The sequence below is a fragment of the Triplophysa dalaica genome, chromosome 8 (assembly GCF_015846415.1).
Source record: "Triplophysa dalaica isolate WHDGS20190420 chromosome 8, ASM1584641v1, whole genome shotgun sequence".
Classification (NCBI taxonomy): Eukaryota; Metazoa; Chordata; class Actinopteri; order Cypriniformes; family Nemacheilidae; genus Triplophysa; species Triplophysa dalaica.
In genome coordinates, this window is record NC_079549.1 from 6833188 (window position 1) to 6849133 (window position 15946).

The following is a 15946-nucleotide window of genomic DNA, read 5'->3' on the forward strand; positions in this document are numbered from 1 at the left end:
TCGTGTAAAACAGTTTATTTAGCAAACTAAACTAACATTTTGATGGCCTGGTCCCTATGCATTATGGGAAACATATTGTTTCTTTACACTGCTGGACATTTTACATAGCCATTTAACATTACCCGAGTTAACTCAATTAATAAATAAAAATATTAAAAAAAATACACAGTTTTTTTACAGTGTAAAGATCCTTTAACAAAAGGGTTAACCTTTACCCAGCTGCATTAAAGTTGTGTTAAAATCAGTGACAGATCGATCTGAGCTGAAAAGTGTTGACAGTTAGGTGATTAACAGCAGACAAACATGGAACAATGTCTTGCAGAGGCTTAAAGGTGTGTTTGTAGCACTGAAGCAGATGTAACACTGGGTAAATAAAGGCAGATGAGTCAACGCCGAGGGCCAGAGTCAAGCATATCTTTTGCTTCATTGATCTTTGCTGCCAAATACGGTGATCCACCTGCAGGAAAGAGTTTACATCAGTTTGATCGTGAATGGTCTCCCCCATGTGTGACCTGCAAACTATATTTCCTCTCTATCTAAATATTTGAATTTTTTGAGGTCATTTTGAATGTAACTAATGTTACTGTTTGCAACACATTGAGTCAGTGGTATTTGAGTGTTGTGTCCCTACCCGTACACTTCACCTTCCTAATAACTTCCTTAAGCAACTAAATATATAGTACAGTAGCAACAAAATTGAATCGCTGACAGTTTAATTGTAACATTGATGATAAGCCTACATTACAGCTCTGCCTGATTCCACATTTCTTCCATTTACTTCTGCAAATAAATCTTTTCCCCTCCAATCTCCAAATTCATGCCCACATTCCGGCATAATGATGCGAGTACGAATGTACTATTGCTGGCAGCATGTAATGGGGCACATCTGGTGCCTAGTGCGCCTCTTTTCACTGTCAGAAATTCCCATCTTACCTTTACTGAACTCAATATTTACACGAGGTGTCCTAGATGACAGCTTGGCTCCTCCATCTGAACCATTTCTCTGCCCATAGCCCAGTAATGCCACATTCTGCACTTTGAATTAAACAATCTTTTTTAGCAGTTATATTCACCTCTGTTTGTCCTATCTGATGATTTACAGTCCTTCTACAACATTTGTTTCTATTGGAGTGTTTCTCAAAATGAGAAATGCATACTCCACATTCTATTTTGGTAATACAGAATGTGAATAAGTATTGTTGAAAGTATCCATCCATCCAGGCACTGGACTGAAAAAAATTTGCTAGGCAATTTAGTAATTTTACCCAAAGGCTGGAAAGAAATGCTCTGCCACTCTGCGTGGACAACCATTCATACATCTAACCTAGTACTAGGGGAATGGAAGCTACTGCTGGGTATTCTGGCCAAACGAGATAAAACTAGATCAGTTTGTTAAACGATTTTTCCTGCCCTTAGAGAAAGTCATCATTAGTGTAATTCAAAAGTATTTCAATTAAATTATCAATGAAAACCTCAGTTGTCTCACATTATACCATTTTTGTTTAGATGTACCGTTTGTATCTAATGTAGGCTTGGGTAATTGGTATTTTACAACTGCAGAACGTACTGTGCTACACTCAGTGTGAACGACGCCTACAGTTTCAAAGGGAAGATTTCACCTTCATCCAAGCAAGTGCTGAGTCCGCAATGCGAGATCACTTTCATAAAAATCAACAAAGCTGCTGTTTGCATCCAGTGTGTACTGCTTCATTGACTACAAGTAGTATGATCTAGTATCATCATAAAATTGAAATACCTTAAAGAAACGATGACGTGTGCCGATGAAATATATTGCTATTTATCATATATAACCAAATTTACATTTTCGCATTTGGCAGACAGCGTCTTATATTGCATTATCTGATACATTTATACATAGGTAAGTGCAATCCCCTGGGATCGAACCTACAACCTTGCGCTCTTACCACTGGGCTACAGGAAAGTAAAATATCTGCAATGCTGAAATTGCTATAGCGTAGTTCATTTTTATGTATGGTGAGTTAATATTTAAAAATATTTAAACTGCGTGCAAAAACAGTTGATAACTGGCAATTTTATGGCTTGAGGTACACAAGAGTTTGACCCAAGAACTTCTGGGACATTCTGCGTGACAACTAACCAAAATAATAAGCCAAACAAAACAATGAATAATACAAAGAGCGGACATATACTAGTGGAAACATTACTGGGTGAGTTTAGAAGTAAATTTATGATGATTTATTTTTGATTTAATTTTCTGCTTTAAGCTTTGCTGTTGAAAAGAACTGTTCAGTTCTATTACTATGAAAATCTCACAAAACCTGTGATGATTATATGATCAAGTTTAATCATATTTCATATCCAAAGGCAAAAAATGACATTTAAATCTTTGCATATACAATGTTTTGTTATAAGTTATGTTTACTCCGCATTTGTATGTGTTATCAAATAATAAAACCCACTGAAAAATACTAAAGATAACACTTATAAGGAATGATAATGATGTTAAAATTATTATGGTGAATAATTACAGAAAAAGAAAAATTGTTTACTACGAACAGATTCGCTTTGCAAAATAAAATATCTCTTCTTTTAAGTTTGGCTTGGGGATGCATTAAACCATGCACTGTCAGAAAATGGTCAAAAACATCACTTCCACAGGAGAAACAGTACCCTTTAAAAAAGTACACCTTTACATCTACAGAGTGCATATTGCATACTTTTTTCACTTTTATTTCTGACAGTGTATTGGTAAGATTCACCCAGCAGTACCGAGAAAAAGATGACCTTTATCTTACTGAAGGACAAAATGTACACAATGCAACCCCCTCTTAAGGATCCACTCTTCACTCTCTCACGCACAGTGTCTACCTGCTTGGTAACAGTAATAAATTGGCAAACACACAGGAGAGTGAACAGTGAGGTAGCTGGGAGCAGGGCCTGTGGTGTCTGCTAATCTGTCTCTGTGTCAGAAAGGAAGAACTGTGTGAAGACATAATTACACACAAACACAGGTCACCAGAGCTGCTTTATCTTTACCCTACAGCTATCATGATTTAACGGGTGATATAAATTTAAACAGCAAATTTTATTTTGATTGATGTCCTAATAAAACAAATTCTTTGTATTATTATTTTAGTTACAAAAGGATGAGAGTTTCTTAAAGATCATGTGAAAACTATATTTGATGCAGCTAGAGACTAGGATATTTAAGTAGATTTTTACATGTTAATGACGTATTTTAAGATATGTCAGTACAAGCTCTTTTCAGTTTAGACAGCCAACATTTATTTTAGTCCAGGGATAGTCTTAAAGTCACCATGCCATCAAACACAAAAAATGCTAAGTGTTTTAAACAGTGTTGCAGTGATTATTATAATTTATTTATCAGTGCACACCATTTTTTTTTATTATTCATTTGCACTTGTAATCTTTAATCAAAAACGTTAAGGTCCTCTCCCCTCTCTCTACAACAACTCTTCACCACATGATGTCAGCAACAAACCAATCAAAAAGGAAAGGGCAAAATGAAGCCCGCCCTACATTTTTTCTAATTTCAGAAGGAAAATTACATCACGATATGGAAAAGAAGTCAAACGCAACTTCCGTTTCATGGTGACTTTAAGCCCTGTAAGGGAAACCACACCATAGAATACCATTCATACACTGAAACAACTAGACAGAATGAGGCACGGCTTAAGTTTCCACATCAGATTATAGTGTCTTGTCAGACAAAAATAACACAATACTCTGGAGTCTGTAATAAGACATAATTCTCTAACAAATGCTTTTTATTTAATAGTAAGCTTACTTTTTTGAAACATTTTCTATCCGATGAGTTAAGACATGTATGATGGTCTTTAAATGTCCCCTTTTTCCCATTGCTACAAAAGGTCAATTCAGACATAATTCCATGGCATTATTCTGACCAAGTCAAAGTTTATCATAGCAGAGCTGTATCTTTACTTTTGTACCTACTGTGGGATATGTTGATATGATGTGTTTATTTACAAATATTTCCCTAAAAACTTGGCTTACACTAAAATCTACTGGCTACTTGGAAATAAATAAATAAACTAAAATATCTCATGCACACAGTAAAAAATGCACGGTAAAACTGTGCTCGTCATTTCTTTAATACATCATACCCCTCCACCAGAACAATAAATGGGTCGGATGCCTTGAACACTATTATTAACAGCACTGTAATAAAGGATTTTCTCAGTGTAGCTGGAGGATGGGACAAATCTGGCAAACGTTCTCTGCAGGATGTCCTCTCTGAAGTCAGTGGCCTTATCGCTCTTCTACAGATAGAATCACAAAGCCCATCGCTTATTTCACAGTGAGTAATAGTGGTCTAGAGAAGCAAACAAGAGCTGACACACACACACACAGCACCTCTAAGCGCTGTGAGAAATGCACCTGAAGGAGGGAAAAACCAGAGACAGGCAAGGTGAGGCCATTAACCTTGAAGAGAAATACAGGGCGAACACGATGACCAAGACACACAAAAGCTCGCTTGAAGAGTTTGTAGGTTGAGACCTTGCACTTAAAAAGACCACAGCTATCACAATTCTGAAGATAACAATATTTCACTCTAGTAACTCTTATCACATCTAACTACATTTTCACATTACAATGTTTCTTTAAGATTATTTTCCTGCGAATGTAAAACGTAGCAATATCATGAATTTAACAATAAACATGTAACAATAACTGTAAGCATTTTTAGACATCACACTTCCTAAACATTGTGTTATTTCACAATCTATTATTGTTTCTGAAGACAGATTGTTTAAAAGCGTATCACGTTCTATGCAGTTTTTTACTATAAATGAGATAAATATATCAATAATACAAATTTTGGCATAAATAATGATGGTTAGATAATCCAGAATGAAAAGGACTTTGTTATTTCGTAACACATATATGCCAAGTATCAACAAATGCAAACATTATTTTGTTAAAAGGCAGATTTTTATTATTTGTTTTATTAATTGCTTTTTAAGTTATATCGCCCAGCCTAAATGAGCTTTATGCAGTTTTAATGTATGCACACTGATAAATGTATTACAAATGCATCAATACCACAGGAAGATGAGCTGATTGTAAAGAGTCTGTATGACAAATGTGGTATAAATCAATAATGTAATCAATGCCACTCTGTTGCTAATGAGAGAGGTCTGCATGTGGAAAGACGTGTCAGAGAATTTCTAACTAAGACACACAGACAGAACACATGACAGAATGAACTACTGACCTTTATCAGGGTGATTTAGGACCATGATCCTCCTGTGGGCTTCTCCTTCCTTTGCCTTTGTGGTATTTGGACTGCAAACAAAACAAAAACAGAACATTTAGAAAAGAAATACGTCGCCATCTGGTGGCCATTATGTGTTGTTGATCTCCGATAGTAACATTCTGCTTCAACCTCAGTTAAGATTATTCTGCATTGCCTAAATTATAAACATTTATATAAAGCATGAATGATATTTTCACTGAAGTAGGATCACAGCTATACAATCTATATATTTTTTTCTGTGTCAGGTAACAGTAGCAATGTTTTATTTTCTATTAAGTACTCAGTTATATCCTGAAGACAGGTATTTTTGGGCTTTAAACATTTAATTAAAAGATTCACATTACTGCAAATAAATATTATTGTTGTTTTAGATGTAATGCAATGTATATACACGATTTAAGGTTAAAAAATGCTGTATTTTCCTCTCTGAAACATGCAGATTTTTTGAAAAGCAAGGTGTGTTATGTTTGGCCAGTTAACCAGTGCGTAGTTATTGGTTGAATACTGGAAGGGTGTGACGGAAATGTAACGCCTCTTACCATATTTGGAACATCAGGTTCCAAAGCAATTGTCCAGACAGGCACGAACACCATACTTGTCTGTACATTTGGGCGGTCTTGGTCAAATCATAAAATGAACTGACGTAGATTTGTGGGGGTGTGGTTACAGGAGGCGTTTCAGACAAGTCTGGGTGAGCATTCGTTTTTATATAGAATGCATCTTTTGGTCCAAACTTTTTTGATGCTTTCAATGGATCCGATAGGAATGGCGAAGCAATCTTATGCGAGTACAACATTTTTTTACTATACGTCACTATTGCTTTATTAGAGATCGATTGATATTCCCTGAGCACCTCCAGTCATTTGTAGTAATTGCAGAGGTTGTCTGTGATCGTAAGCCTGTGCGAAGCGGATCTCAGTGAATTCGCGGGCTCACATATAATTTTTCAAGGTTTTATTGACCAATGCGAATAATCGAGGCTGCTTTGAAGTATTTGGTATTATTTCGGGTGCTGGGTTATATCCATAAGTTACCGGGAGTCTCACGTTTGTTTATTTATCATCGAAACCCTTTTAACATTTGAGACCTGCGATTGCGGTGATCTTTTGTCCGGTTTGGGATCACTGGTCTCAAATGCTGACAGTTTACTTCCAAGTGTCTTCAATGCGGCACACTCATTAAAACTGAGCGTTTGTAGAGTTAAAACCTATTACTTATTGATTTTGACGTTTTTGGTTGTAAAAACCATGTGAACGTCACAAGTAGACCTCATATAACAGTATAAAACAATAAACAAGCCCAGTTCATCAGACGTTTAACATTTCAAGTTTTAAGCGATTGACAATCCTAAATAAACATAAATGCAAGAAAATAAGAATAGTTCACCATAAATGATGGTATAGATGTTTTAACTTCAACATTATACTGTATCTAAAAAAAGTATGTTGCAACTAACATTTTCTTTGAATGTGTTCCAGGACTCTGGAACAATCTCCCTCTTGACATATGATCAGCGGATTCTGTAGTTGTCTTTAAGAATCGGCTAAAAACACATATCTTCCCTCAACATCAGACCCATTAGTACAGTCTTCTACTTCATTTCAACTTTCCTATCCCCCCCAAAAAAATAAATATGAAAAACTTGGAGAAAATGGAAAAACTATTGACTAAAGAATTCCTCACAGTTTACAAAGGATATAGAGAAATATAAGATCAAGTCAAACAATAACATTGCTGCGGCCAGTTATTTAAGCTGTGAATCATAAAAACCAAAGTCAAGCAAAAGACAAACAAGAATAGAATAATACAATTATTAACCCAAATCAGTTTAAAACCGTTTTATAAGCTTGCATGTGGTCAACCAGGCTGACACTGGACACAAATCTAAGAAATACTGGTTACAGTTTGGTAAAGCTTTATGAAAACATTATTCCAGTTTGATTGACAATGCAAATAAATGAGCCATGAGGCTATGACGAGAGCTCTGCCACACAGGATGTGATACGTAGATGTAGAGCGGTGAGTCACACCTGATGGTGGACTCTGTGAACTTGAAATAAGTGATATTTTTTGCGAAAAATGAGTTCAAAATGCCCTGCTAGGTAGAGGGTGGTCCTCTAAAAAGATTACAAAGTCGGAGACGTGGCTGAGGCTTTCTGTTATTGAATGGTGCAGGATCAAAGCAATGACGAGAAAAGATGACGAATTAGTTTAAACCAAAACGATTGCCCCTGGACTGAACCGCAAGCTTTTCTGGGAAGTTAAGTGATGTAGTGTGTGTATGTACTGTAAAAAAAAACTTTGTTTTCCTCCATGACAACTCACAATGATAGAATTAAGTATGAGAGTTTGCTGTGATTTTGGAGTTTCTTTAACTCATGGTTGAAAATTACCTGAGCCCAAGGATAAGACTGGCTTCTCGTCTGGACATCTTCCGCTCAAATCCACCTTTGTAGTACGTAGAGAATGTCTAGGTAAGAAAAAACATGCACTGAATCAACCATCTACTATGTTACAATACAATATAGACAACAAGACATTTGTTCTCAATACTGATGGCAACCGATATGCTTTGGCAATGCTAAAGGCCTCCTGACCAGCAATTTTACTTTTCCATATGAAAAATTGGACTGTTTGGGGATTTCATAAGATTGACCTGACCATTGTCCAAGTTTTAAAAAAAAGTTAAAGGGCCTAAGGCTGAGGAGTGTAACGATCAAGACCACCAAGTTCCAGAAGAACTTCAGGTGTTTTAAGGAAGTTTAGCTTGGATTCCAAAACAATAGTTTAAGCTGTCAAGACGTTTAGTTACAGTATAGCTCTAATGAGAAGAATCATGCTTGCACTCTAATATGGTTCACAGGCTTTCCATTTTGGTACTTGAAGATTCATCCAGTACCTTCATATTTTATGCAACAACAAAATCACAGTGACAGCTATCTTGCTGCTAATATAAATTTCAGTGTACATTTTATGTGAAAAACAACCAATCAGTTTATAATGCACGATATGAACAGTTTGAGGGTTTTATTGTATTTTTGGGGGGGTCACTACACACTGATGTTGATTAGCAAGAGCTAAATTGTTTTTATATATTTTGAATTACATAGAAAAAATAAGCATACATTTTAAGAACAAACATCTAAAACAACATTCATTAATAGATTTCGGAGTACAAACACGTGTACAAATTAGAGGGGGAGAGATGGAGGACAGAACATTCATATTAAACATATATAAACATATTAATTTATAGGATTCATCGTTATTGGATTCACAGTATGACAAAATTATTATTAATATTATTACAAATTAATAACAATAATAACACTATAATTTTCAGCAGGGCAATATTTATTTAAGATTTATATAAGATAAACAACGTAAAATACACTTCTGGGGGTGTACATTTTTTATAAACAGTTTGCTCAATAAAAACGTATATTTTTTTAGAATTTAATGAATTCATACAAATGTGCAATTCAATTAAAATAAGCACAATGACAAGTTTAAAAATGCATATTATTTTCCTTATGAACCCAGTTAAGGTGAAGCTACTCAAACTATGGAGGTCTTAGAGAATGCACAGGTGGACAGGATGAAACAAAGCCATGGAAACACTCAAACCACACATGGCGTTGGAGCTTTGCAGGAACCTATACAAAACACGTTTACAAACTTCATCAAAGCCCAAGCGCTCAGCATGAACTACAGTCAAGGCCAGGAAGACAGTGATGAATCAGGCCTTCACCCCACACTCAAGGATTTTGCATGCCAACGGTGCATGCAAGCAAGAGGATCAAGTTGTGGAAAAGAACATGGAAAAATTCTTACTTCATTCCCACAAATCAACGCTTTCTCAAACCAAATTTGTTTACAAGAAACGCTGTTATTATGCTGGAACATGTAAGAAACACTTTACGGCTGGTAGTATTCCTAGGGAGCAGTTGCACAGTAAATTTGTTCACATTTTCTTAAAAAAACGTGTTTTCTGTTTGCTAGTGCTGTTTTAATATGTTTATGATACCTACCGCAGAGGGCACTTTCTTTGCGGCTTCAGTAATAATCTGACCCAGAGGTCTCCATAAATGGAAAGCATACCGACCTAAAAATGAGCATAAGGGAAAAAGGTTGATGGGTTGATAAGTGTGCCACTGGACAGCTGACAGACAACAGATTTAATTTCCAGGGTTAACGGAGTTGGTTTAAGGGTGAAACCAAGGACAAAACCACATTTAGTATTATTCATAACATGTAAAAGGTGAGGAAGCCTTTCAACTTCCCTTGGTATTTATTTGGTCAGAGTGTTGGTGAACTGCCAACGGTTGTGGTTCAACTCTAAAGAAATACACTGCCAGTCAGCAGTCAATGAAATTCAAACAGTATATAATGCCTCTGAACATCCAGCACTGGAAAGCAATGGAAGGATGTTAAAAACATAACAACCAATTAAGCATTCAAGTTTTAGGTGGATCATTAAAAACTATTAAGGTATTATGGGAAAATTTCCGCATTTTTACTCCATCAAATTTTGAAAGCAATATAGTTAGGACACAAACTTTATTTTGCTTCTCAGCAAAAATAAGATCCTCCTTCCACTGAAATCCAAAGCCTTGCCTCTCAACAGAGGAGACCACACACTGCCTCGACTTTTGGCAGGAGAGCTGCCCCCTCGATGTACTGAAATGGGAATTAGTTCCTTTCCTCAAAGCGACCACAAGCACTACTCCATCCTGACCTCACACAGCTATGGGTGGAAGACTTGGCGACTAACAATGATTAACTTCTATGTAACAGTAGGGAGGAGGGCAGAAACACCTGCCAGAATCAAACGAAAACAGCCTGATGACAAAGTCGGCTTGAATCATTGAACCACATGTAGTCTTTTAAATGTCTCTTTGATTGTTCTAATGCTAGAGGCTGCATTGACCTCATAAACCAGACACAGGACCATCTGGGGTCTTGAACAAACACTCTGAGTTTAATGCTCAACCATTTATCTTGTCATCGCTACCATCGTTTTGAGTGCTTCCCATCATTAAGAGTCACATTCAAAATATTGGTGGTAACCTTTATCATACAGGAGGAAAAACAGGACGCAGATAAATACAACTAAGAAATAAGAATTTATAAATGTAACCATACTGAGGGGGTTTCTAGTGGGTGCATTAGGGTTTTGGGGCTAGAATCATACACCGGTCCTTTAAACATAATAATTATACAGATTATCAAAAGCACAAATACTCATGGATTTAAACCAAACACCTTTGAATCAAAGCCCACAGCTTTAAACACAATACCACACTACACATACAGTATTACACAGTGGACATGTGGCTACTTCTTGTGAACTAACAAACGACATGTGCAAGGGTTTACTGACACAGAAGGGATAATTCAGTCAAGAAACAAATTTCCCCATGTTCTACTCACCCTCAAAGCATCCTAACTGAATGTGACTTTTTTATTAAGAATATTGCAGTCGAAGTTATAATATCTGTCGAAGTTATAAATTTCGACTGCATTATTCTTCAAGAAGAAAGTCATATTCAGAATATTATAACTTCGACTGCATTATTCTTCAAGAAGAAAGTCATATTCAGAATATTATAACTTTGACGACATTATTCTTCAAGAAGAAAGTCATATTCATGGAGAAAAACCCCTTTAAAGGGATACTTAACCCCCCCCCATTGACTCCCACAGTAGGAAAAATTACTTTACCGTTTCTATGGTAAGATGTTTTGAAGAATTTAGGAAAAGCGAACATTTCTGGGGCATTTTTGACAACAGTTGTTTTTTTCCTACTATGGTAGTCATTAGGGGGCAAAATCTGGCTGGATATAAGCATTCTTCACAATAATCGTCTCTGTGTTCCTCACAACAAAGTAATGAATACAGATTTGGAACAACTCATACTGAGTAAATGATGACAGAATTTTCATTTTTGAGTGAAGTTTTCCTTTAAAGCAGTTGCGCTTACCTGCAAACCCTGCAGCTGCAACTCCCAGCCCCACTGCCATCAGAGTGCCACACTGAAATGCACATGTGAAAAAAATCACATAGGATCTTAAATAATAAAAAAAACATAAGACCTGCAACTTAGTAAATAATAATTTTCAATGTTATCATATTAACCAGTGTTGTCCCATTTGATGTGGGGACTTGCTTGTACTGTATTTTAAACAAAAAGATTTTTGAAAATCATTATAATTATTTAAGACATAAAAACATTCTCTTTTTTCCTGGAATGTTTAGATCATAGAGTTCTGAGGGTTTTTTTAGATTCTGCTGCTAAGCTGCTTTGGCACCTCTTGTTCTGGTATTAAAGTCTGACCTGGCCACACTGTCATGCTGTTTTTGCAAAAGCCTTTATTACGCCCCTTTAGAAAATCATACATCTTTTGTCAGGCAAACAAAAATAATTTGGTTTGATGGAGTGACATTGTCCATCCAGCTTTTTATCTAAACACTATAGCCTACAGCAGAGGTGTGAGGATATTGCTGTAAATATACTCAGTAACGTTAGGTGCTATTTAAGCCGTCACGTAAGTTAGCTCCTCCTGGCCATCCCTGTAACGTTATGTCCCTAACAGTTTGTTTTGTCTTTGTCTATAGATCCATTAAAAATTCAATTAATTCAAAAAACTGTTTTCTTAACCATTATTATGGGAATGTCGTTAGAGAATTTGAACAGCAAGGTCATAATGTGATGACAGAGGTACTCTGAGCTTGTGCAACACGTTTTGAATCCAACAATACTTTCAATCGGTTTAAATCAAGTCTCCATTGGAGGATTTACTCACAAGACGTTTGTCGATATCTATATCACTCGTTCTGTTTGATTTGGTGTATATTCCGCATGTCTCATAAAATCCCCGTCCATCACAACGCTGCTTGGGCTCGCCATGCCTACGGTGAGACAAGAGGGACAAACATAATTCTGCTGCTGTAGGGTCTCGCGATTTCAAAATAAATAAACGCATTATCTAACATCCCACAATTCATTTATGTACCTAAAATGTATAAACCGCACTATAACCCTTCCAGTAAAAGCATTATTTATAATTATATTTAAAATGTTTACTGTGTAACCAAAGAAGGTGTAACACGTGATTATAAGATATAGGGAAACTCCACAGGCTTGCCAATACTTTCACAGCAACCAGCCCTGATAATGGTACAGGAGCGATAACCTCTCCAGGACAAGGACATCACGACAGACACGACAGTCCAAATCAACACGAATTCCTCCAAATATATATCTGCCAGGGAATATAGAGGGTTAACGGAGCAGAAATATGACTGACAGGGAACAGGTGAATGAGTATGAATATGAGCAGCGAAATTCACCTACCACGTCAAATACACAGACTCGAGATCAGCCCACATAGTAAGTAAATCAATGTCTTATTCGTTTATTTTTGTTTCTATCTCAAAATGGGAGACACTTCACTCTTTTGACGTGTTAAATTTTTAATTTATATAAAATTGCTGTTTAAAAACGAAATATACAAAAAATCTTACATTTGTTGCCAACTTTGTTCAGTAATAATTAGCAAGAATCTGTACATTTGATGCGTCATTTTGTTCTTTTCTATTTGTTTACAAACCACTGGTTAGTTTCACTTTCGTTTCAGACCAAACTAGTATCGAAACTTATGATTATCTCCACACGTCATTCGCACTCAATCATTATTTACAGCAGGCATACAGTAAAATAGCGTATTCAGTAAACACAATGAAAAACGTGTGCATACAACCCAATAAAAACCCAAAGAAACAATGACAAATAAAATATTTACTACAATATAAAACATTATAAATGATACTCTAACCAAATTAAACAACAGACAGATATATTGTTGGTAGTTAAAAAATATACCCTGCATGTTTTCTAATGGTGTGACTTATGATATTTTACATGAAAATATCCCAGGTAAATGTTCAAATAATAATTGAAATCTGATTTGTTATAATTAATGAATTTAACTAATGAGTAGTAAGTAGTAATGACTTTTAATACTAAAGAAAATCATTAAAATCGTATATTGTTTGCAGATCAAACTGACCATAACTGCCCATCGCTGCATACTTTCACCCACGTGGTAGATATGTGTGGGAATCACTAGATCAGTGATAGGAATTCTGCGTCGTGACGACAGAACTTAATGGGAAAGTTTAAAATTTCATGCAAAGCAATCCAGCTCCCTGTTAAAGAGGATGCACCTACTGGGACAAACTAACACGGGTCAAAACTTAAGTGAGGATTTTTGTCTGTGATCCTGAAAAAACTTAAACATCACACTCCTTTTTGCCATGTAATGTTTGTTTACTGGGTTGTTTAATTTGTTGATGCAGTTACACATCATGTATTTATTTTGGAATTCTGTGTTGTGCAACTAAACTCCGTCTTCTCGCTATTCCAGGATAGACTTGAAACTGCTATTTATATTCATTCAAATGTATAATGCAAAACTTATTCAAGTAGTAATCTTAACTAACCAAAGTATTACAAATGTGAGAATTATACATTAAAGCACGGATATTATAGTTAGACTTTAAATTTTTATGTCAATTCCACTATTGCGCCCACATACTGTAGATTACACACAGTATTTAGTTTAATTACTTCAGAACTTACTGTAATTAAATTACAGAAAATGATCCCTTACTTTACTTTTTAAGTGAAAAGTAATTCAATTATAATAACTAGTTACTAAGTATTTAAATTAGAAAAAAATGGTGGGGGGGCTTTATTTTGCCCTTCCTTTTTGATTGGTTTGTTTTGTAAAGTTTGGCTTGGCTTACAAAATGGAGGCAGGTTTGAATGCCAGTTTAGAGTCTGTTGTGGAGGAGAGCGCTAAAAATGTCTGGCCATTAGAAAGTCAGTAGTCCTACCCCTTTTTTGTTGCTTACGTCATGGGGTGAAGAGGGGGAAGGGAGCTTAATGTTTTTGATAAAAGTTTGCAAGTGCAAATGAATACAAATAGTAATGGTGTGCACGGAAAAATCATCCATAATAATCACTGAAACACTGTGTAAAACACCTTTCCCTTAAGATTTCATGGTTTAAGTAACCGTTCTCCTACTGGTAACCCAAGGCAATACTGGGACAATACAGTACTTTTAACATTTTACATTTAGTCATTTAGCAGACGCTTTTATCCAAAGTGACTTACAAAGAGTGTAGGGGGCAATAAGCGATTTATCATACAGGAGCAATAATACAGTAGGTGCCAATACAAAATGACTGGTTACAACAAAAACTTGCTAGCTAATGTAATTGACTTATTTTGCATGCTGCAGGTTCTCTGTGAATGTGTACCGGAAGTTAAGTTTGGGCCACAAATGCGCGGTTTATTTGTGTTGTTGCTTTTAAAACATATATAGAGAGACATTATATACATATGTGATAGAGCTAATATTACTGTATGATTAACAGTAATTAACTGAATGTTTTGCTCATCCATTACACTTTAAAGCAACACTATAGAACTTTTGCTCATGGTTCCCCCATGTGGTTTATAAGCTCAATTGTCTGTTACCAGTATTGTAAATAATGCCGCTGTTTAAGCTTCCTCGTGGGCAGTGCAATACATGTGAACTTGTTTACTAAGTTGATGGAACCGGCGAATGCAGAAATGTCATTTGGAAACCATTTCGCACTCTTCGGAGGCAGGGAATGGTAACACAGAAGTAACGACACACACGAAAAGATGAATTGTGCCCCACCTTGGTTTTGAGACATTGTTGGCATGTGGAAAAATAACACCAAGGTGAGGGAGTTAGTTTAAGAGCAGATGTACTTAATGCTCTCTATTGCCTACACAGTGCTGATGGATACACACGGATACCACCAAATTCTTCAAGACACAGCGAACTGCAAAGGAGTAAGTCAGGACATGACTCTTGTTTTGTTTTTCATCTCCATGTGATCCAGATGTTTCTGTTCTATAATTGTTACCTTACCATCAGAAACAGTTTCAGCATGTATAGTTGCAACTGCTATAGAAGACAGAATTGCTGTCTTGTTAATGTACTAACTGGTAAAATATTATCTTGGTGTGTGTGCGTGTGTGTGTGTGTGTGTGTGTGTATGTGTATGTTTGATTTGTAAGTACCCTTTTTTACTATTTAAAACATAGGCTTAAAGGGATAGTTTACCCCAAAAAAAATACTGTCATCATTTATTCACCCTAATGTCATTCAAAATCTGCATATGACTCTTTTTTCTGTGGAACACAAGAGAAATTATTTTGTTTCCATATATTTAAATGGTTATTTGAGAACCCACTTTCTTCAAAATATCTTCTTTTGTGTTCTGAAAAAAGACATTCGTAAAGGTTTGGAATGACATGAGAAAAATGTTGTTTTTGAGTGAATTATCTCTTTTCAAACTGTTCAAAAACCAAATTACATACTCCATCTATATATATATGTTGTTTGTAGGGCAATACCTGATACTGTTGCCCACATTTGACAGCTTTCTAATTCAGCCATTGAAAGGCTGAAAAGCATTCATGTTTATTTACTATATTATTTCTAGCTGCACAGAAAGAGGAAGAAGCTCTAAGAAAATGGAAGGAGGAGAACCGTCCCGGCCCCATTCAGCTGGCACCAGTGAGGCTCGGTATTGTAAAAGTGCACAGAATTAGAAAACAT

The 15946-nt window shown here is 35.9% G+C and overlaps 2 protein-coding genes across 4 annotated transcripts in view; one reads left to right on the forward strand and one right to left on the reverse strand.

The window, feature by feature from the left end:
* On the reverse strand, positions 1-12642 carry dnajc15 (DnaJ (Hsp40) homolog, subfamily C, member 15). Its single transcript, XM_056755439.1, is given in 9 exon segments — positions 1-457; positions 5240-5310; positions 7675-7751; positions 9313-9386; positions 11265-11316; positions 12088-12128; positions 12131-12193; positions 12430-12546; positions 12639-12642. Coding segments are annotated over 8 exon segments (516 nt in total). The 5' UTR covers positions 12497-12546; positions 12639-12642; the 3' UTR covers positions 1-386.
* Positions 12534-15946, forward strand: part of epsti1 (epithelial stromal interaction 1) — a 19387-nt gene continuing 15974 nt past the window's right edge. For 2 of the 3 annotated variants that reach the window (XM_056755436.1, XM_056755437.1), the window contains exons 1-3: positions 12534-12674; positions 15116-15174; positions 15831-15914. In XM_056755436.1, coding sequence (XP_056611414.1) covers positions 12583-12674; positions 15116-15174; positions 15831-15914 — 235 coding nt within the window. In that variant the 5' untranslated portion in view covers positions 12534-12582. The remainder of the gene's footprint in view (positions 12675-15115; positions 15175-15830; positions 15915-15946) is intronic. The other variant, XM_056755438.1, reaches the window with a different exon arrangement.